Genomic DNA, 23,510 nt, shown 5'->3' on the forward strand with positions numbered 1-23,510 from the left:
TGTAGTTTGTATTTTATTCAGTTGGCGTGTCTTTTGAAAGTGGTCAAATGTCAAACCTTAAAATGATTAGTCCAAAGCATGCCTAATGAATTCTACAGAGCAAAATCAGTGGCATTCAGACATAATTGATTATCATGGGTTGACAACCTCAACACATTACAGTAGTTGTGTAACCGTTTGTGAAAATGTCACACAGCTTGAAGTTCATTTGTCAAGCTGCTGTTCAAAACGCTGACAATCCAGTCAGTGAAGGATGATACGCGTGTGTACACGTCGGGGGTCCTGGGATTCCCGCATCGCCGGCCAGAAAATGACACCACGCCTGCAGTCTCACCGTCGCAAATCAGCGGGCCACCTGAATCACCCTGAACATGTCACACAAGCATATGAAAATACATAAATAAAATAGCCAGATGTCAGACTTTGTTTTTTTCTGTGCAGATGCATGTGTATGGGTTAAAACGTATACATGTCTAAATAGAAAGTACTAAGTAGTGACACACATGCCAGCATTCTTGCAATTCCTATGCAGTGTTACACAATCAAATGATCATGAACTCATGATGTTGAAAGATGAATGTGAAATTATTTGTTTGTTTTTGGGGTATATAAGTTATAAATACAGTAAACTTCCCTCGCTCCCTCTTGGTAGCAAGAGCAATGATTCGGACAAAAATATTGTACAAACATTGTGACAGTGTACCGATCTCTGTTTACAGTAAGTCCAGATTTTTTTTCCGTGCTAACAAACTTCTCATCTGATAATGAACATCAATATGTAAGCGCAAATGTGTACATTCTAAAATGAAACCACTTTGCCTTCTGTAGGCCGAAAAACTGGGATACAGCGAATTTTAGCATCATTTTCTGAAATATGTCTAGCTTTCCAGAAGTGGCCATTGCATCAAGACCAATCAGAAGGTTCGTCGCTGTGAGAAGTCTTCGCAGAAGAAAAAAGAAAATGTCGCAAAAACAATGTGCTAAGCCCTGATACAAGGAGCAGTGTTGATTTGTTGTTGGAAATATCAGTCTGATATCGGAAATAGGATCAAAGCGATAGTGCGAAAAGATGTATTTCCGATCGCTATGTTAGCATTAATGAATAGAAAATATTTAGCCCTAACTATTAAATAAAATTGAAAAATTAACTTCACTGACTGTAAGCTGAAGCTGTGTACTATAATAACCAATTGTTGATCACCATGGACTTAAACAGCTCTTTTTTACCTGAGCTACTTAAACCGCTTTGCGCTGACTATTTGTACTAATGTACAAAATGTACAAAGCTGTGACAAAATATTCGCAAATTACATTAAGTCAATCATGAAACTGAATTATAAGGGAAATACCTGGCACAAACGAAAATGCGAACGAGCTAGACGACGGGTTAAATATGGACAATATGTGCACAGGTTGGCCATACGCTGTCCCTAACCTTGTCGACTGAACTTGAATTTGAATATTAACATTAACAATTTTGGAATGTACCAACTGTTTTTTGCCTGAGCCATAAACAATGCATCACTAAGATGTCAAGCAATAAAGGGATTAAAATACAAGAAAAAGATTCTATATCTTGTAATGTCTTTAAAAGTTTAATTCAATACAATCTAGATGAAATGGTTTGTATGGGTTTTTTGGCCATTTCCATATTTCCAGTTATGTCGGTGAGAGAAATATGAAAGTAATGCATTAGTTAGCAACAGTTTCAAAAACAGTAATATTGTTATGTAACTATTTACTTTGAAATCACAGTAATAAGTAATGCATTACAGTTTTGAAGTCACTTGCCCAACACTGCCTGTTGACTAATCTGCGTACAACTTTTGGTTTTGGCATCCTAGTACTTACCGAGCAGAAACCTTGAAAGGCTCGAGACCCGGTGCCACACACCATGGTCCTGAAGATGGGGACTGCCCCCCATCGTCTGCGACAAGTGCGTTGAGACAGCAGGGTTACATTGACCTCCTGAAGTGTGTTTGGCAACGTGTTGTTATCGCCGATGTCCCCCCAGCCGGCTGTGATGCACCTGCTGCGTCTTCCCAGGCGTCCTCTTTTGGGAACGATCAGCTGCACCGCTTCATTTAGCGTGGCGCTGCCATTGAGCTGAGGGGCATCGAACAGGAAATATGGCTGAACTCGTCAAAGGATGATTCAAGGCATATCCTTTGGTGTTTATTTGGATTTTTGGAGCAAAAACTTAAGCGAGAGGACTCGCCACATTTCCGTCCTCACCTTCAGGAGCATTATGTCGTTTTGATGGCCATCATAGTCAGGATGTGGGATGTCTCTGACTGCGGTGAACACCTGCTTGGTGGACTCATTTTGACCTGTCAGGGAGTCTATCCCCAGCACCACTGTGAGTGCACTGTAAATGCACATACCTAATTCAGATTTGATACTGATTTAAGGTTCTTTACAGACAACATGACGATCAAAGTTGACAAAAGTCAATACGCCGATTTTCTACAATCAGAAAAGGCAAGTACGTCCAATCCCAGCCAATCCCTTACATTCAAAACAAAACAAACAAACAAAAAAAGACACTAACATCTATGGACAATTTAGAGTTTTCTCTAAACGGTATGTGAATGCTTTCGGAATGACACAGGGAGAACATAAAAACTTCTATCAGGAAGGCCAGAGCACAGATTTAAAATTATTTTAGTATTTTAACCACTAGCCCCCTCAACAGTGTGACTCACAATATTAATTTGAAAAATAGCTGCAGGAGGGTGCATCAGAAGCCTAAAAATGTTCCCAGTAGTCATAAAAGTGCAGCTAAGCAGTCCTGGTGTAGATGAAACAATAGGAGGCATTTAGTATCCGTACAGTATCTGTCAAAAGTTAGAAAACAACCTCTAAACATGTGCCCTTTTTGTTCTCATTATTTTGAAAATCCTAATTTTTGGGGGAATGCCCATGTGGAAAGAATGAAGCATAACTGATTCAATAAAATAAAGATAATCCAAACAGAATCCTGTATATGTAAATGTATTTTATAATTTAGGTTCAATCTAAGCACCTTTTGATCAGATAACAGCTTTGCACATCTTGGTATTTTCTCAGTCGTCTTTATGATGACGAGATAGATGACTTAATTCATATCTGTACATTTTCTATAAATGATATCTTTCATTTCTGGACTTGTTAATGTGGTTAAAACCAGTGGAATTGGAAGGTGATTCCAAACCTTTGACTGGTACTGCATCAAAGACCAAGTAGTTTTGCTGTGTCAACAGATGAATCCACTCAAAGCCATTTTGGCAGCTTCTTACCGTCGTACTCTACAGTGTGCCGCAGTTAGGACAAAGTCCTCTCGGACCAGCGACCCACCGCAGATGTGCTGCCCTCCAAGCTGCAGCGAGGCCATGTACGGACGCGAGTGCGAAGGTGCGTCTCTGCCTCCAACAATGGAAGTGCCATCGGCTCCTAAAAAGCCACAAAACACCGTTTTGGTTGGTTTGGTTGGATATGTGTGAGCAAGCTTCAAAAAGCAAATGAATCTCACCGTTTAAAATGAAGATGAGCAGCAGTATGATAGCCATGTTGCATTCTCTAATGCACATCTTTCGCTCAGTCTTCCTCTTATTATTTGGTTCACTAAATTGGGCTGTGGTCTCTTGCATCACTGCATTTGCCAACATGCGACTGGAAGTTTTGAAAAGTTGACAGTTACAACAAAAGGATTTGCATCATTTTTTTAAACTAAGAAACGGCAGGTATCTGTGACAATTTAAATGAGCAAACGCGTTTATCCTTTTTTAAAATATTGGTTTCTTCGCCTACCTCTGCTAAATATTGCACTGCGTGTCTAACTTATATACTGTGTGCATATATATATATATATATATATATATATATATATATATATATATATATATATATATATATATATATATATATATATATATAGCCCCACTTGGGCTCGGGGAGAACATGCAAACACGGATGGGCTAACCACTTCTCCATGGAACCACCGCCCAAAGCTAGTTGATTTCCTTCTATCTATAATAACAATTGTGGGACATTTTAATTAGTAGTAAATGGGAAGCCTGATTCGAAAACAGATCACTGATTGGATCACAGGATGGGGCAATTCATCAATTCGAACAATGTCTTTTTTTATTGCGTATGCTGTCTTGTATACTGTTTCTAAAAAACAATTTTCATCTTTGCAATGCCCAAAACTCACAAAGAAGTACAAGTAAAAACACTAATGACCACTAGAAATCCTTCAAGGACTGGCCAGACATAAAGTGAAGGGTCAGACAGAAAATGTGTTCATTAGGAATGGGACAAGATCTCAAACGTTGAGATCTTGATTGATCAGAATGTCACATGATTATCCATCCCTGCACAAGACAAGATTTTTTTTTTGGGGGGGGGGGCTTGTTGAGCCAGAGGTGCACAGGCATATACAGGAAAATGCGTTGTTTCCTATTGCTCTACATCAGTGGTTCTCAAAGTGAGGTACGTGGCCAGATTGCAGAGGGTCCGTGAAAGAATTTGGGTTCATAACTTTTTCAATGCCAGGCCAGTTAAAATGGATCTTTGATGTCTCTAGCCGTCATTCGCGGTGAAACGGTTAAACACCTAGTAGTTGATTAGCTTAGTACTTAACTCATTCAATCCCAAAGACATATTTTTACGGTTTTCAAGTCCAGTCAATCCTAGGTACTTATTATCTTTTTCCATTTTTTTTCAGGTTTTGGTCTAAAAGAGCATCTAAAACCAGCAGGTACTAAATTAATTTAGTAAATTTCTTTAGGTCATTACTAACTTTAGTACCTGAAGTTGAACTTTATTCATTTAGTACCACCCAAAAACAAAAGAAAAAAAAAGGTCTGGACTGTTTTATAAAAAAGTTAAAAAAACGTGATAATATGTCTTTGGCATTAAATGAGTGAGTAAAAAAATCTACATTTTATTTTGTATTAAATTGTGAAAGTATTCATGACTCATCATCACAGCAACTAATTCTTCCAGTTTGATATATATTTTTTTAAAATAGGCCGATACTCATTTTAAAATTTGTCAAATAGGTCCATTTAATCCACGTCATCAAAGAGTTTGATTATGTAGTCACTAAATATGATTATGTTTTTTTTGTTTTGTTTTGTTACCACAAACATTTGCAATGAGGGACCCTGGTTAAATTTGCTCTCTAAAAGGGGTTCCTGACTCTGTACATGACAGTAAAAACACGCCGACAAATGTTGTGAGCTTCAAAATACATTTTACAATGTCTAATAATGAATTATGCTGACATTTTGTTTTATAGCACCTTTTGCCAGCATTTATTGCAACATCTAGTACAAATTAGCCGCTAGCTAGCAGTGATCGAGACCGCATATTGGCTGGTAAGAAAAGTAAGATTAATTTTCTAAGGCAGTTTAATTGATGTAAATGAATCCACACACTTGGATGCTGGCAGCCTGACATAGTTTTGTTACTACTGATCACTTTGGAATAAAGCGGGCTCAAATGTGTGTTCTGTCAGTCTGAAGTTACTTGGGCGCATTGACCAAAATTTATTTGAAGGGTTGTTCTAAATCTCACAGTTGATATTTCAGTTTAAAAAATGTGCTCAGCAAAAAGAAAAGATTTTGAAAACTGGAATTTGGGAATTATTGTACAATATACTCTTTGCAAAAATATTGTCTCGTTCTCATGGACTTGTTGGACAGCTTGTCTCGTGGAATTTGTGTCTCATCCCATCGCTGGTGTTTACTAAAATAGAAAATGTTGCAGCAACAAGCTCCAAATTTGACAACTTTTGTGGTATTTTTTGTAAGATTTAGCAAATTTCCTTTCAACATATTTCCTCTTGCACTGCAACCGACGGCCTGTTCTGAAACATATATCCTTAAATATTTGCTACATACATTTTGGCCCACGGTTATTTCCGGTTCATGTTTGAGTTTCACTTAATACAGATTTGAAATAGAGCAATCAAGTTCTTATCAAAGCACAGATTTAGCTTTAACTTTTACTACTTAGGAATGACCTCCTTTTTATGTTTTTAAGGGTTTTTGTCAGTCAAATGATCAGCTCATCAAAAAGATCTTTGGAAGCCTGATAATCCTGATCATTTGAATCAGGTGTAAAGGGAGGGTACAGCTCTTCAGGAACTGGAGTTCCTTTGCCCTAATAACAATCTAATCTAATCTAATCTAATCTAATCTAATCTAATCTAATCTAATCTAATCTAATCTAATCTAATCTAATCTAATCTCTAATCTTATTTTATCTATCTATCTATCTATCTATCTATCTATCTATCTATCTATCTATTTTCTGTATCTACTTTTTACTAAACTTTGTTATGCAGTAAATATGGTATTCTTTAGTCATCATATTTGTGTTGTCCAATCTTTCCTTATAACAGAAACTCCTCATGTGGAAAACGACGGTACATGTCTTGCACGAACATGCAAATATGTGAACAAAATACAGTACATGTGTAACAACACAAGCAACAAAATGCAAAAATGTATTGTCCAAAACCTGTTTATTAATCAAGAAATTTTAGTATTCAGAACATGCACGGTATGTGAACACAATACTGGAAAATGCAAAAACATGGTCCAAATACTGCACTGTTTATAAAATAAGGCCAATACAGTACTGTACCTAACTACAGTACTGTATGCTGTACTGTATTTTTAATGAAATGGAAACATTTGAAAAAAATGAGTATTTTTTGAGTTGTTGTGTTGGCATAATTTTTTTGCATCGTGAAAATGTTTACTTGCGTATCATACAGTTGCAAGTACCATATTTTCCGCACTATAAGGCGCACCGGATTATAAGGCGCACCCTCAATTAATGACATATTTTAAAACTTTTTCCATATATTCAAGGTGTCAATTGGTGAAACAACTTTGAAATAGAATAGAAAATATGTGAATAAATGTCTGTATTCAAAAAGAGTTTAGAAAATATAGTACAGTATCAAGATCTTAGATAAAAGCTTGTTACACACGCACAAAAATTGTTTTTTTTCTTCAACTTTTGCTGGTGCGGCGTATATACCGGTGTGGCTTATAGTGTATTTCATTGCAGGAAAAGATGAGTATTCAGATGAATCCATTATGTCGCCTGAGGATCAGGTTTGTATGAACACTTGTAAGACTTTTGGTAATCTTACATTTTGCTCAGTTTGGTGTCTTCATAATAGATGTGATGCCCACCCCCAACTTGCAACCCACCTCGTATAAGGATTGCACTGACAAATGTCATGGTTATTATAGAGTATAAATTTGAGCGTTGGTGATTCCTGGAAAACATCAAAGTGATTGTGGAATGTTGGTTTTTAATTTAAATTTGTTGGCGACCTGTTCATGGAGTGAGGTCAATTTGACACCAGGAAGTGATTTGGCCTTTTTAGTTTGATTTTTTTTCTTGCGAAACCGACCTTAAATCATGTGTCATGTGCTTTACTTTGGCCTTAGTTATCATTTACATTTTCGGAAATACCTTAATAAAATGAATCATGTGGATGCCTTTTTATGAAACTGAGGGTCACGGAAAGACTAAAAACACAGAATAAAATATAACAAAGATTAAAATCTTTTTCCAACCAACATTGCTACGTCAAAGAAGATCACCAACCTGCAATTCTTGGTGGAGCATTGTTGGGAAAGACCCACTTGACTTACAGGCTAGTAAGTAAGAATACACTGAAAAAAGTACACATGTCAATGGTTTCTTTATTTTATTCAAATTGTTTAAAGATATTACTTTGTTCCTTTTAAGTTGAATTGTTTTATCTATGTTTATAGTTGAATGTTTTTTTTTTTAATTGATCTAACTCAACTCACCAAATGTTGTAGTTAAATGCAGCCCCAAAGCTCCTTCTGCCTGTGGTCCATTCTCACTGTGTAAGATTTAGCAACATCTAGTGGTGAACAAAAAAACACCTGTTCATTTTAAAAGTCAAAATAAAGTAGTTCAATAACATTGAAAAATGTTGTGTGTGTGTTTTATACAGGCATTAACACTACTAACACATTACTTTTATATTACTCTCACCAACATAACTGGATATATGGATTTGAGATTTTAAATGTAGCTCATTACACATCCAGTGGAAGGCTGTCTTAAGCCTAAAAACAGTAGAAATCATTTCATCTGTATTGTATTGTAAACCTTAAAAGATACGACAAGATTCAATTTTTTTTTTTGTATTTTAATCCCTTTATTAATTCGCTTCACATCATAGTGATGCGTCGTTTATGCCTTAGGCAGAAACAGGCATTCCAAAATTTCAATGTTGATATTCAAATTCAAGTTCAGTCGACAGGGTTAGGGACAGCGTATGTCCATCCTGTGTACGTATTGTCCATATTCAACCTGTCGTCTGCTGCTGCCGCACTCATCTCTGCTGTATTAGACACTAATAACGGAGAATAAACATTTTGTCCCGGACATTTCTACTCCGATCTTGCGGTGTTTTGGGAGAAAAACACCACAGGTTAAAAATGCATTGCGTTATTCTCATTTGTGTCGAGTAAAATATTGTGTGTAATGCATTACACTACTGCTCTACAGCAAAAAGTAATGCATTAAAGTAATTACATTACGTTTTTGCACTATAAGGCGCACCGTAATCCGGTGCGCCTTATAGTGCGAAATTACGGTAATTTGACAACAGGTTGGCAAAAAGTAATTACAAAAGTAATGTAATAAGGTAAGGCGCACCATCAATGAACGGCCGAGTTTATAAAAAACGGCATATAAGGCGCACCGGATTGTAAGGCGCATGTAGAGTTGAGGTTGCATATGTATCCACTAGATAGAGTTCCGTTATGCAGCCACTAGATGGTGCTTTACTAAAGGGAATGTATTAAAAACAATCAGCAAAGTCATCAAACTTTATTAATAGAATATAAACTTTATTCAACGATATAAGCATTGTATGGATATTATACTAAGAAATATTTGCTATTCAAAAAAATCAGATAAAACAGAGAATGTGTTATTGGTAATTGTTATTTAACTACTAAAAAGGAGTCGCTGAGCGCAGAATAGATCCAGATCAAGCCATACACTTGTGAATGCTGCACCGCAATTCTTTTGATTTTCCCCTCGGCATGCATTATATATTTTTGACCAGCTATTTCGTTATGGAACACAAAGAAGTTACAAATAAACTAAAGTCAGGGAAATTTAAACTACAAACATGCAACGGTATGAGTTTGGAGCCAAGCCCGGGTGAAGGCTGGCGCCGCTGTCTTTTTCATTTGTTCCTTGGCGTGCATTATATATTTTTGACCCGCTGTTATGATATGGAGCACAAAAAAGTTAGGAATCAACTAAAGTCAGGGAAATTTAAATGACAAGCGTGAGTGTGAGGCCACACACTCATGTCCTCAAGTCCTCAAAAAAAAAAAAATTGTGTTAGGCCAGCAAATCAAGTTAATTAATCGCGCAGGGCCATCTCAGCTTTAATACCCTCGGGCCAGGTCGCTTTGAACTGGATTGTTTAGGCATAAACTATAGTTTATGCAGTCAGCACATGATTTGATCCATATATAAGACGCAAAGGATTATAAGGCGCACTGTCAGCTTTAAAAAAAAAAAAATCTGGCTTTTGTGTGCGCCTTATAGTGCGGAAAATACGGTTTATGAAAATAAAGCAATTCCGATCAACTAATCAGAGTATGGGAAAATGATTTAAACTTGTGGTGAATCTTAAATCTGACTGGTTCCGAGTGATTTAAAAAAAAGATCAAAAGTGTGTGCATGTGGGTGCGTGTAAGTGTGCGTGTGTGTGTGTGTGTTTTGCGTGGGTCAGTGTTTGCACTGTTGAATACTTATGGCTAGCAACTCAAATTTAATTGGTAAAACGCAAGCCAAAAGCAAATGACTGGAAGCAGCACAGCTAGACTGTTGGATATACAGTACATGATTACAGTTTCTCATAAATTGTAAATGGAGGAACCCAGACTGCACAGCAATGGTCAAATGTCAAATTCCTCATTCTTTCAGTTTGTAAACTATAAATTGACCCAACCTAACAAAATAGATACACTGGACCCTCGTTTTACAGCATCCCTGGCCTAGGTTTTTTTTTTATGTTATGATGTGGAATACTGAGTTTTTTCATCCCCTCTTACGGTATTTTCTCCATCTGCAGGCTTTTTTAGGTAATTGCGCTTATTTTCAGTTGCCGTCAATGGTCTGCTATTGGTCGGCCTCACTTGTTTCAAAATGGCAGAATGGTAAAGCTTTGTTCTATCGTGAGTGGTTACAAAACCGTATTTATTGTGCATTTTACTGCTTAATTCAAAGTTGAATGGGTTAGCCATGGGTCCCAAGATTGCTAGTGATGTTAAAGAGAGAAGTAAGAAGATGATTTATATGGAAACAAAACTGGATATAATCAAGAAATACGAAGCTAGCCTAGCCTAGGCTACCCTTACTTGGGTATATGGGCATAACAAGCGCCACTCAAAGGTAAATAAATCATTTCTATGTTTTTTATTTGATGTTTTCTGATTGTATAAATGTATATTATATATACATAGCATTTACTTTACTATTTTGGTCCCAATTTTTAATATGTATGTACAATTTTGATGTTTTTAGCTGGGGTTCTAAACGCATTGGCTATTTAACATAGGTTTGAATTGCCAACCATACGGTGAATTTGCCTTATGAGCCCATTCGTGGAATGCATTAATCTCGTAACACAGGGGCCCACTGTATTTTTAACATTCAACATGCTGTCTATCGACCCAAGAAATCTGATTTTTCACCACTGTGGAATCAAAAAACAATGTTCTTATTCCATCTGTCACTTGTTACACTAAATTGGTTGATTTGTTGAACATATAATAAATACATATCAAAATTTGAGGACAAAAACACAAAAAAGAAGCAAATAAAAGACATTTTTATTATATATCCAGTTCTGTGAAATTTACTGTATATGTTCAAAAGGAAGTAGGAAGAAGCATAAAACTTATCTATTCTTACTGTTTCTATTCTATTTATTCAGACATTAATATATTGTTTCACTTCACAATGACAGAACGGGTCATACTCCACTTATTAAATTTCAGAATTAATACAAATAAACTCCCAATGTAATTCATATATATATATATATATATATATATATATATATATATATATATATATATATATATATATATATATATATATATATATATATATATATATAATATATATATATATATATAATATACGATATTATGTACTTTTCTAATCCAGTGGGCCCCCAGTATACGAGATCAAGTTTTTAGGCAGCCCCGTGAGCCGACCGATAGCAGACCAGCATCTGACTCCATCACACTGACCAATAGTAGACCAGTATCTTAGGGAGTCGAGACGCTGACCAATTGCAGACCAGCATTTTAGTGACGGGTTGCAGGCAGTTTGACGCCAAAAAAAAAAAAGCAACTACCTAAAAACGCCTCAAGAGGGAGGCAAAACAAACACAACCAACCCCAAAGGTGACAATCGTTGATAATAATCGTACGATAAAAAAAGAATAGAAAAGTACAATAAATACCTTAAAGAAGGGACAAAAAAACTCAGTAGTCCACATGGTAATGTGCAAACAAACGTAAGCCAGGGACATTGTAACCCAGGGGTCCATCCTACTATTTTTTTTTAAATTCTTTGAGCACAGCCATAGAAATACATCTTTTTAGTTCTATTTCATAGCTATTCCATAATTTGACATCTTTAATAGATACATACATTTGGTTTATATTTGTTCAATTGAGCGCTTTTATAACATAAAATTTTAGAGTATTTAATTTAACAAACAATTGGTTAGTTGATTCTGTATATTTTGACCGGTTACAAATTCGTATTGCTCTTTTCTAGAGCTGTAGACAGTCTGACTGTTTGTGTTATATGTGTTTGCCCATATCTCCACACAATAAGTTATGTATGGTAGTATCAATGGGCAAAATAATGTGTATAATGACTTTTTGTTTAAGATCTCTTTGGTTTTCAACAGAATACCTGTAGTTTTAGACATCTTTCCAAAATGATTTTTTCTTCTTTGTTTATTTCGTACTGTGTCTTGGTCATACGTAGCGAATCATCAGAACACATATAAGTATCATCAGCATTGTGATACTAAAACACAACTCGTGCTGGGATGGCTGGCTAAGCAGCTACGTGAACGCGAGAACACAACGAACATGCTCAAATAGATGATTTTGTCACAGCCCGCCTGTTCAGCCAGCTCATTCACCCTGTCTCACATTACTGTCCAAGCACATTTGATTCAGTCAGTCAAATCACCACCAGGTGCAACTAAACCAGTGGTCCTCAATTACATTTGGCCAAGCCACCTCTAGAAAGACCCCCCGACGTGCTGATTATAAATATTATTATCTATAAAAAGTGTATAAGTATACCGAAACCTGTATCTTTTTTTAACAGTGTTGGCAAGTTACTTAAAAACTGTCATGCATTATTTCTTACTTATTACCGTCATTTCAAAGTAATTTGTTACATTACAATATTACTGTATTTGAAATGTAATGCATTTCACTGCTATTGCATTATTTTTACATTACTCTCACAACCAGAACTGGGAGTATGGATTTGCCATTCCAAATGTAGCTCATTACACTCCTTACACATCAAGTGAAGAGTTGTCTTAAGCCTAAAACCATTACAAATCATTTCATCTGTATACTACTGTAAACCTTTAAAAACAAGATACATTTTTAAAAATTTTTTTAATCTGAATTCTTTTAGAATTTAGCTTCACAGCATAGTTATGCATTGTTTATGCTGTAGGCAAAAACAGTTCATGCATTTCACTATTTCAATGTTAATATCCAAATGCAAAATCAGTTGGCTAGGTTCGAGACATATGTTTCAAAAATAGATGCTTTCGGTGGGGCTAACATTAGCAGCTAATCTACATCATTGTTAAGGTGTTTAACGTACTATCTAACATGAGTTTTGTATGCTTCATCTTGATACACATTGACCAGAACCATTTATAGACTTTTATTAATAAAAATTGTAGAGTGAAAATTAGCTTTAGCTTACCTTGTCATTATTGCTTTTTGTGACAGGGATCATGCAGACAAGGTTTCCAAGTGTTACTGGATCAACTATGGAAAGCAGCAGAATATCTCCTAATGAGTCTTCTAACCTCTTGATGTCGTACTGTCATCCCACAGCGAGAGAGCGCAATCCTCCTTTTCGCTAACTTCACGTTACTATGGCCCCGCTCTAAATGGTTTGTCAAATTACTGGTTCTATTTCGCCAAGTGGGAAGTTTTTAGGTGTTGCGCACAAAGTGCGCCTAACGATTATATATATCTTGTCTTTATATCTGACAAACTTAAAGTAATGGTCGTATGTCCATCATGTGTACATTTTGTCCATATTCATCCTGGCATTTCATCACAGCTGTATTAGATGAGCAAGTTCACATTTTGCCCCGGATTTTTCTCCTTCGATCTCGCTGTGTTTTTGGTGAATTTGGGGGGGGGGGACACCAGTTTCAGCCTAAAAATGCATTGTAATGCCTTATTTTACTCTCATTTTTAGCGAATAAAATATTCCTATTTTTTTATGGGTGTATAATATTACACTACCTTACACTACCTGGTGTACCAGATCAAATGAGGAGCCCACAGGCCTGTTCTGCAAATAGCTCACGTGAAAGAAAAGTGTGATTTTCTGGGTATGTTCCAAACAATTTATATATATATATATATATATATATATATATATATATATATATATATATATATATATATATATATATATATATATATATATATATATATATATATATATATATATGTACATAACATATTTCACTTGATTTACATATTTACTACAGGTGTTCCTTACTTATTGTGAGAACTTAACATGATCGGTGTCTTTGTATAAACTGGTGCCGTTTGTATTACTCAGTACCAAAGAAGTAGCTCACACTTTCAAAAACTCCTGCGTTACAGTAATTACATTACTTTTGTAATGCATTTCCTCCACACTGCTTTTTAACATAAACAAAAGAAAAAAGCAATATAAATTAACTTTCAACAACTGTTAATGATTTTTTTGCTTTGTCTGCGTTGGCCTCGTTTACCGCATTCAAAAAACCAGTTGTTCACTACTCTTATCTGTCTCCACATGCTCTTGGGTCCACTTTCTTGTTGTGCTAGTATTATGTATGTTATAATAATAATAATAATAATAATAATAATAATAATAATAATAATAATAATAATAATAATAATAAATACTAGTAGTACTGTAGTAGTCTTAATGGATGAATGTAATAGATGTACAGTATATGCTGTTATTCAAGCTGTTGCATTTAAATTGGTTGCATGCCCTTGCAGTATGATTTATTTACACACGTTCAAATATACAACCAAGTATACAGTCGGCAAAAATGCATCCAAACGACTAGAGTTTGCATAATTAATTATTTTCCTCACGACAAATACGCTGTTGTTACGTTCAATTCCCATCCCCCCAATCTTTAAAAAGCTGTATGAAGAGGAGAAAGACGAAGGGTTTTTGATGTCTTTGTATTTTGGTGTGTGTGTTTTTAAAATCTGTCAGCGAAGTCAAGCCTGTATAGCGAGGAGCAGGCGGGTGGCGGCGGGGTGGGGGGGATGATTCCCGTTCATCTATCCAGCATCACCGCCATTTCTGAACTAGCCTGTTTGTGCGTCAAACCCTCAACAGCGCGTAGTGGCTGGATTCTCGCCGTAGAATAAAATTCTCAACATCAACGTAAATCAACGAAATGCATGCGATTAACCACTCACATTTTTTTTCTGTGAAGTGGAATCCCCTTTTTTTCCGCCGGTGTGTTCGTTTGACACATTATTTTCGGGTTTCTTATTTCTAGCATTTCACCCTTGTATTTCTTACGGGCTATGTCGACAAAAAAGGGTCCATTTTCCAGTGACACGCAGTGCACGGAGGACTATTGTGGACAGAGCAGCAGACTGAAGACTCCTACATGGTAAATGCACATGCTTCTCAAATTCTATGATCCGAAGGAAAGAATACGGTAATCTGGCATGGCACGATGTATGAATTTAAGCATCCTGTGCATTTTGAATGTCTTAATAACACGACATTTGAGAATATTGCGATGCTCGGGGAGTAGATCGAGGTGTAAATTCAAATATATGTTTTATGTCGTCATTTCGGATGAATGTGAAAGGATAATGTAGAGAAGCAACCGTCATGCTTCTTTGGCAATCCCCATGCAGACGGATGTTAGACCTTGCACATTCACCGTTTGGGCAAATAGACCGATTTCAGCAAATCGGAATCTAATGGCCCTATGGCATTTCTAATCTTTCTCATATTCATTCAACGCATGTCCTTTTCAGACTAAGTGGATGCAATTTCGCTCTCAAACATTCTAGATGATCTATTAATGTTGCAACACACTTTTCATATATGTGTGTGTGTGAATATATATATATATATATATATATATATATATATATATATATATATATATATATATATATATATATATATATATATATATATATATATATATATGAATTGAAGACCTTTAAAAAATTATGATTGGATCTCTGGATGAAAAAAAAAGATGTCTGATGTGTATGCAAGGCTTTTTTTTTTTGGCGGGGGGGGGGGGGGGGGGTTAAGTTGCAACCGTTGGGTGCCCAGTTGTTTGATTTTTTTTTCTATTGATGGAGCAAGACTATTGTTTGAGGGTGTCTTTTTTATTTTATTGAATTAAAATTTTTGACTTGTCACCGCTAGGTAGAACCAAGTATGGAAATGGTATACTGTAGGCGAGTTAAAAAGGTATCTCTAAAAGGTCTTGAAAATTCTTGACTGGCAAGGAGACTGGCGTCTTTCCAACAGTCCTAATTTTCATATTTCTGACCCAAATCAAAGCTAAAAGCCCAACCAATGACTGAACTACATCTATCCCCATCCTGCAGACCTTAAAGAAATAAATGAACAAAATTGTGTACAATTGTATAATATTGAAGTCTATTGTTTTATATCCTGATTTGGTTTTGAAATTGGATGTGTTTATTCATACAGCAGTGAAGACTGCCTTCTTGCTGCTTCTAGAGACAGGGGGGCAGGCTATAGCAGTTCATGCAGTCCCTGGGGCTCTGATCTACATAGCTGAGCCCTCAAGGAAAACATCTACTCAATTCTGCCCCCCCCCACACACACACTCGCGCACACACAACCGCCCATTATTATTTTCTTCGTTAATATGCCCATTTTTACTTTACTTTTGCCTTTACTGTAAAGTTGATACCATCTATTTATTGTTAACAGTTTTAAGTTTATCTGTAGTGCCGAGAAGCAAAAATATACATGGTCTATGAAAACGAAACAAAAAATGCATCCAAACGTGTTTCGGCAGTTGCATTAAAGCAAGCTTATGAAAGCTGGGTGAATCTTTTTGTTGAGAGAACGTACACACAGTCATACTTGGCAGCAGGGGACAAAGTTGTGACATGTCCTCATTGACAGCCCGTCTGGCTGCCATTCATCTCCCATTCACTGCATACCATTTTCTTGGTCAGAGACTGACCAATGTGAGACATTTTCACAATTTTCCAGTCAATACTGGTGGATTGAAAGACCTTTAGTCAATATTGTCTGACGAATCGGAGTCAGTCTTATCCTTTTGCAATCCATACTAGGTTTGGGCTTCACTTCAATTTAGACGATTCTGATTCAGAATCTTCTGTTCGATTCTGGTACCAAACGAATATCGGTTCTGATTCTTTAGGGGGGAATAATACAAACATCAACAGCAACCAAAAAAGGAAACTAACAAATTAGACAAACGATTTCATTAATTTTCACATTTTGCAAACTTAGCTATAAGTTTTATACCAGTATCAGTATTAATTAATGTTATCACAAAAGCTTTATTTCTGAAAACCTTAAGAAAATACAACAACGCAGCAGTTAAAGCATGCTACTGATCACAGATGGATGAGCTTAACTAGTGTTGTCATTCTTTAGGGAAGAAAAATCATTCCTTTGAAGGGCAATCAAGGGAATGTCATCATCTCCCAAGCAGAGTACTGTATGTAACACTTTAAGTATGCTGCAGCTGTTTATTCTACGAGCTAAATACTAGATGGGTATATTTATGTTCACTCAGTGTTTTTATTATAAATTCCTCATTACTACTACATTTATGCAGGCATTCATCTGATGCTCAATTTGTCTATTTTACGTGAGTCATGATTGTTGCAACTTAGGGGCCTTTTGCCGCACTAATTTATGGTAGGCATGTTGTTGGGCAGCTAAGCGGGTCCTGGGAGGGGATACCTTGTTGAGCTCGTTTGTGAAGTATGGGCGGGAGTTATTGCTGTGCGCTTGTACATCAGAGTGGTCGATGTTCAATAGAAAAGAAACAAATAGCATCATACTGACATTACCAAGTGGATTGAGTAAGGTGTTGGCTTGTGTAAAGTGGATTTCAGTTGAGATTAAAGCCAAATTTTTCCTCGACTCGTCCAGGCACACTCAACCCACTCCAGTGAATCATCCTAAATTGCCACGCTGTCATCGCTCTCCAGAAGTTTGTTCCAGTTTTTACGTGTTAGACTTAGTCATGGCCAAAAGAAGCTTCATGAAGCAATGACGCTTTGCAGTCAATTGGTTTGAACATGATTTAAAATTTCATGGTGCTTTATTTTCATTTCATATGCTCTATGGCGCCATCCAGTGGTGCAGTCCAAGAAAGCAACTGCATTGAGAATTCTATGGATATTTTAAGAAAATGACACGAATTTGCTTGTTACTATATGAACAAAATACAACAGGTGCGATAAGGATATTGAAAAAAATATATAATAGTTGTTTCCATAGTTTGATCTTTCCTTATAAGAAGCAATCAAATCAGAATCGAATAGAATAAAATGAATGTCGTTGTTATTGTCGGGGGTGCACATAAGTGGTACGCCGGTACACATGCACGACACAAATAACTGATGCATTAACGTTGTGTGCTGAATAGAATAGAATAGAATAGAATAGAATAGAATAGAATAGAATAGAATAGAATAAATGAGTTTGTCATCGTTAGGGCTGCACATACGTGGTACGCAGGTACACATGCAAGACACAAATAACTGATGCATAAGGTCGCGTGCTTCATTGCGTGCATTTGCATACCTACCTACTTTCATCCATGACAACCGAGCCTGAGCTGAACCAAAGTATTTTTTTTTTTCTTTCTGAAAAGTGGCTCCAGGATATGCCATGACTTGAAACACACTTTAATGTGGTGCAAGATTTGCTGCTCATATCTTTGCATCGCATGAAAGTAGGTAAAGACAGGAACGTACATAGACCGGTAAATAAAAAGCTTTGCCTTTCTGTTCATTTCTCTCTTGACCACGACAGACCAGTACAGTGTCCACATCACAGCAGACACTGCACTAATCCGCCTGTCAATCTATGGTTCCAGCCTAACCTCACTCATGAACAAGATCATCCGTATTGAACGGAAGATGACTAGCATTGTCAAAGAGGAAGTGAACCCAGTATGTAAACAGAGTCTAGTCAATTTATGATCATGACACATCTTACCACTACGAACGTTGATTGGCTGAAAGCGTCCGCTTTACTTTCATGAAGATATCTCAAACTCAATTGCTCGCTGTCACTGGTGTTTAATTCAATTAATTTTCCTTTCATCATTTAATCATGATTAAAAAAAGCAATTACTGTGGAAGTCGGTCACATATGTGGTTGCTGGGTGTCACATGGGAAAAGGCGAAAAGCTCCACAGATTCCCCCATGACAACAAGAGACGGAATATACCGTATGTATAGAGACAGTGTGTCCCCAGGATGGTTGGATGCCAAATGACAACTCTTATCTTTCCCATGAAGTTTATAGTCTCTTTTTCTATTTGTCAGTAAGAAACAATCAATAGCGAAGAAAGTATTTTTGGATTGTCCATAAGGCACCACATAGTTGCTTTGTACAATGCTTTGCAGCACTTTTTTATGCTGACTAAGACTGTGTTTATACTGCAGCCTAAAGTGACCCAATTCCGTTTTTTTTCCCCCCCTATGAAACTTGTATCCGATCATTTATTGGCAGTGTGAACGACACAGATTCGATTTTTTCAAATGCGATTCAGGCCACTTGGGTATGGGGAACCTCAATCTGAACTTTATTCGATCTTTTGTCATATGACTTCAGTACGAACGGCCAGGTTCCATTCATCCAACGCGCACGAAACAAAAATGCAATATATGTCACAATTCTGTGCTCAAAAATGCGCGAGCAGGTTGGAAAAACTAAAACAATAGCGGACGAGGCAATGACAACCCAATGGAGGGAAAGCGAGGTGTATTTTGTTTCTCTGTCTTTCTCTTTGGGCAGCACGTGGCAGACTGTTCAGCACGTCCGCCTCCAATTTCAGAAGTCCAGGGTTCGACCCTCGCTCCAGCCTTCCTGTGTGGAGTCTGCATGTTCTCCCTGTTCCTGTGTGGGGTTTTTTCCCATGTACTATGGTTTCCTCCCACAATCCCAAAAAACATGCATGGTAGATTTATCGGACACTCCAAATTGCCATTAGTTGTGTTTGTGAGTATGAGTGGTTGTTTGTCTCTGTGTGCCTTGCAATGGGCAACCAGTTCAGGGTATTCCACACCTACTGCTCAAAGACAGCCTGCATGCCAGCCACGCTTGTGAGGATAAGCAGCACTAGAAAATAGATGGATAGATGTCTCTCTCCTTATCTCGCTTGGAACAAGAGAGACATTGCTGTCACCCCACAAAATGCCATGGCCAAAAATCACACCTTTCCCCTCCTCAATTTCATCCTTAAATTTAACAGATTGAAAAAATTCTGGCTTCAGTATGCCAACTATTTCAGCATTCAACTTCATTGACTTGTTCGCGTTCGGTGTGCACGTAGCATTTTAAACTAAATCATCTCCAAAACATTATTTCGGGTGCAGCCCACGCGGCCCGGTACCAGTTGATCCATGGACTGGTACCGGTCCGTGGACCGGGGGTTGGAGACCACTGATATACAGCATGCATTTAGTTAAAAATGTGATTGATCACAAAAAAAAAAAATCAGATTTCACAAGGCTACCTTCACAGTAAGGTTTTTTTTTTTTTTTGTGAAATCAGATATTTTTATGGTCTAAAAAGAATAGAAAAAAATACATCAGTGTTGTTAACACTGCCATCAAAAGATAAGATACACGTTGCATGGGGTAAAAAAAAAAATAAAGGGTCACTTCAGGCTGCTGTGTGATCGTAGACTAAGACCATTATTGACAACATAGCAATCTGTGGCATGACATATTGGCAAATATTTGAGCAATTTTTTTTTTTCTGTGCACTTGCACTCATGCTGGGCGATATGGAGATAGATATCGCTAGGGCTGCACAATTAAACCAATTTTATTTGTGAACACGACATTGGCTGTCACAAATAATTAAGATGATCTTCTCCAATATTAACATTTAAAAAACCGGCTACCTATACGTATCAAATCAAGCACTTTGTCATCCTACCACTAGGGGGCAAACGCAATGTTAAGACTACATTAAGCTTAAGAAATAGCAAGCAAGCAAATCAGCAGCGAGACGGGCGGCACATGGCTTGGTTTATGTTTGATGTGCCCGCGAGATCCGCACGGCTCCCCCTGCCAAGTGACGTCATATTGGCAACCGCGCAGCCAGATTTTCCATAAGGTGTACCTTCAGGAATTTCTTTACCGCCTGGAAAACATGGCGGACGAAGTATTGCTCATGGAAGTTTGCCGGTACAAACAAAGCTCGATGTTAATGTTAATGTGAATGTGAATGTTTCACTTTGTCTCTGAAGCAGTCAGGCACAAGCATGGCAACTGGTCACATCCGCATGTAAGTTGCAGCGCTGATTGCCTGCGAAAGTAAGAATGTCTGTATCTTGTAACTTCGTTCGAGGAAATCTGTGGAGGAGAACTGAGTCAGTTGTTATCGAACGCTAACCTGAGTTGCCTGACAGCAGCTAGGGACAACACGCTGGTTAACCGTTCTTTCTATTTTGTTATTTTCATGACTGAGCTTGATATTGCTTGCAAAAGTAAGAATTTTTGCATATTATAATGTTCGTTGTTTGGCACGAGGAAGCCTGCGGTGGAGGACCAAGTCTTTCGTTATCAAGCACAAGGTGAGTTGCGGCTGACGGCAGCTTGGGACCTCTGGTAATCATTCTTTTCTATTTCTGTTTCAATAAAAGAAGTGAGCAAACAGAACCATGACTGAGTGAATACTTTTACGCACACAAGGGCATTACAGTATTATAGAAGAAGAACATACGGGTAAGGTCCTATTCTTTTTTTTTTTTTTTTTTTTGATACGTTTGACACCCCTGCTATATGTAGAGAAATTAGGAATTTACAACAAAAACAGTGAGTCAACACACAAATATACCCAGATAATGCTTCGTTTATAGCATACACAGCTGCAGTTTATGTGCATATTTATATAAAGTAGGTACAGTAGACTGCCTCAATCATTTTTCCTTGCCTGCCCTTCAAATGCGTAGCCCCAAAGAATCCCAAACAAGAATAGTTTGTAAAAGGAATAAAAGGAATCGGAACAAGAATTGTTCAAATTCAAGCAATGCAAACCGCTTATCGCCCCGCATTAGCCTGTACATACTGTTTGCACAACGTTGCAAGCTGTTATCAAAGCAGATGGCCAACTTGGCAGTAAATCAATGACGAGCAGATCCCTGGTTAAAAAGGTGAAGTGATGAGGGTACAGTGAACATTTGAAATGAGGAGTGTCAGAATAAAGCACTGATTTTCACCCTGCGATTCGCCTGTTTTTTTGCTTCAAGAGATTTGTTTAAATCAGAAAAATAAGTAAACAAGTGGCAACATCCCTTACAGCAAAAAACAGCAATTTTCTTGATGAAATCCTGATTATTTATGGTGTTGGAAAGAAACGTGCACTGATTACGTAGCAGCCATGAACTGTTCCTAGCATGCATGATGCAGGCTGGGCTGCAAGGTAGTGACTGCAAAGCCATTTGGCTAGACTCTGCTATCTAAAGCAGTTGAAGTATGTGTGAAGTCTTCGCTCTCTGCTGTAAGTATGGGACTACGCATGTTGTCTCGACATATAGATTTGCCCAGCTCCTATTTGCTTGCTTTAATACAATCAGTGAAACCAAAACTGCTTTTGGATGCGCTGACTTGCTGGTGCCTATCCCAGCTGACTTCGGGCAGCAGGCGGGGACGCACCCAATCACTCCTAAGGACAATTTAGCGAGCTAGAATTAAACTCGGTTCCCTTGACTGTGAGGCGGAGTTGTTAACCACTCTTCCACCGTGCTGCAAACTATGAACATGTAGAGGTATGTAAATGAGAAACAAAAGGCGGCACATGTTTTACATTCTAGTTTCTTGAAACTAGCCACCCTTTTGCTCTGATTACTGCTTTGCACTCTTGACATTTTCTTGATGAGCTGAAAAGATCACAAAGGTCACCTCGAACGGTTTATCAAGGACATAAGTACTGTTTTTCTTTTGCGGAGCAATTTTGTGAATCTTTGACGTAATTTGCAGCGTAATTTTCTACTTATGTGGATATTTTTTTTTTGGATTATCCCTGAAGCAACATTTTTTTATTAAACAATAGTATGACATTATTATTATTATTTGTATTGTTTGTATTATTTTTACTATTACAATTATGTTGAAAGCATTGATACTTTAGATTTTTATTCAGTATGAGTTTAAAATGTCCAACTGCATTTGGATGCGCCATGTGTCCTCATGTCAGCAGCTATCGAAGACTTGGACATGTCACGTTAATCACAAACAGAGGAAAAACGTCCAAATAAAAGACTAATGATGTTATTGCATCAACGTCCTGTAAGAATGTTTAATTAAGTCTAACGAAACCTGGCATTCTTGTTCACAAATGAACCCTTGTTGAAAACCCATTTGGGGCAGTCGATGGGTGCTTGATCCTGTTTAGTGAGTCCATGTGTTTACATACAAGGTCACCAGAGGTCCCTAGACCTCACTAGGTGTTGATCTCGACAAGAGCAATGTCTGCCATGCACTAGCAACCTCTAGCGACCTTGATTGAACCCTGGAGAAGATCAAAAGACCCACTTCATAAACACAAATCTGGGCTCAGGTTGGCGAAAAAGAAAATTATTGTATTGATATATTGTAACTCTACACAAACAATCCTTTAAAATTATACATCATGGTGGTATCTATATCATGTCGCAGACTTATTCTTCACATACATGTTTGGGATGAGTCATCAACAGCAGGTAAAGTTCACGAATGACAACATTGAAGAGCAATCGAAACATTTATTTATTGTATTACAGTGATCCGTCATTTTTCGCAGTTAATTGGGACCGGAACCCCCCGTGATAAGTGAAAATCACGATCAATCAATCAATCAATCACACACACACACACGCACACACAGTGTGTGTGTATATATATATATATATATATATA

General features: G+C 37.2%; 2 protein-coding genes across 5 annotated transcripts in view; one reads left to right on the forward strand and one right to left on the reverse strand.

Annotated features, from left to right (window-relative positions):
- LOC148417457 (serine protease 57-like) lies at positions 1 to 3,605 on the reverse strand. The gene is made up of 5 exons (XM_088425149.1): positions 3,512 to 3,605; positions 3,279 to 3,432; positions 2,236 to 2,368; positions 1,852 to 2,106; positions 1 to 365 (listed from the first exon to the last, which is right to left on the reverse strand). The coding sequence occupies exons 1-5, from the start codon at positions 3,567 to 3,569 to the stop codon at positions 189 to 191; spliced, it is 777 nt and encodes a 258-aa protein (XP_088281275.1). The 5' UTR covers positions 3,570 to 3,605; the 3' UTR covers positions 1 to 188.
- Positions 3,606 to 14,678: 11,073 nt separating this feature from the next.
- The window catches only part of nlgn1 (neuroligin 1), a 71,240-nt gene continuing 62,408 nt past the window's right edge, over positions 14,679 to 23,510 (forward strand). For all 4 annotated transcript variants that reach the window (XM_088424980.1, XM_088424982.1, XM_088424981.1 and 1 more), the window contains exon 1: positions 14,679 to 14,998. The gene's annotated coding sequence lies outside the window, so the exon portion shown is untranslated. The remainder of the gene's footprint in view (positions 14,999 to 23,510) is intronic.

This window comes from Hippichthys cyanospilos, chromosome 10, assembly GCF_059441005.1.
Source record: "Hippichthys cyanospilos isolate Australia breed blue-spotted pipefish chromosome 10, RoL_Hcya_1.0, whole genome shotgun sequence".
NCBI classification, from domain to species: Eukaryota; Metazoa; Chordata; class Actinopteri; order Syngnathiformes; family Syngnathidae; genus Hippichthys; species Hippichthys cyanospilos.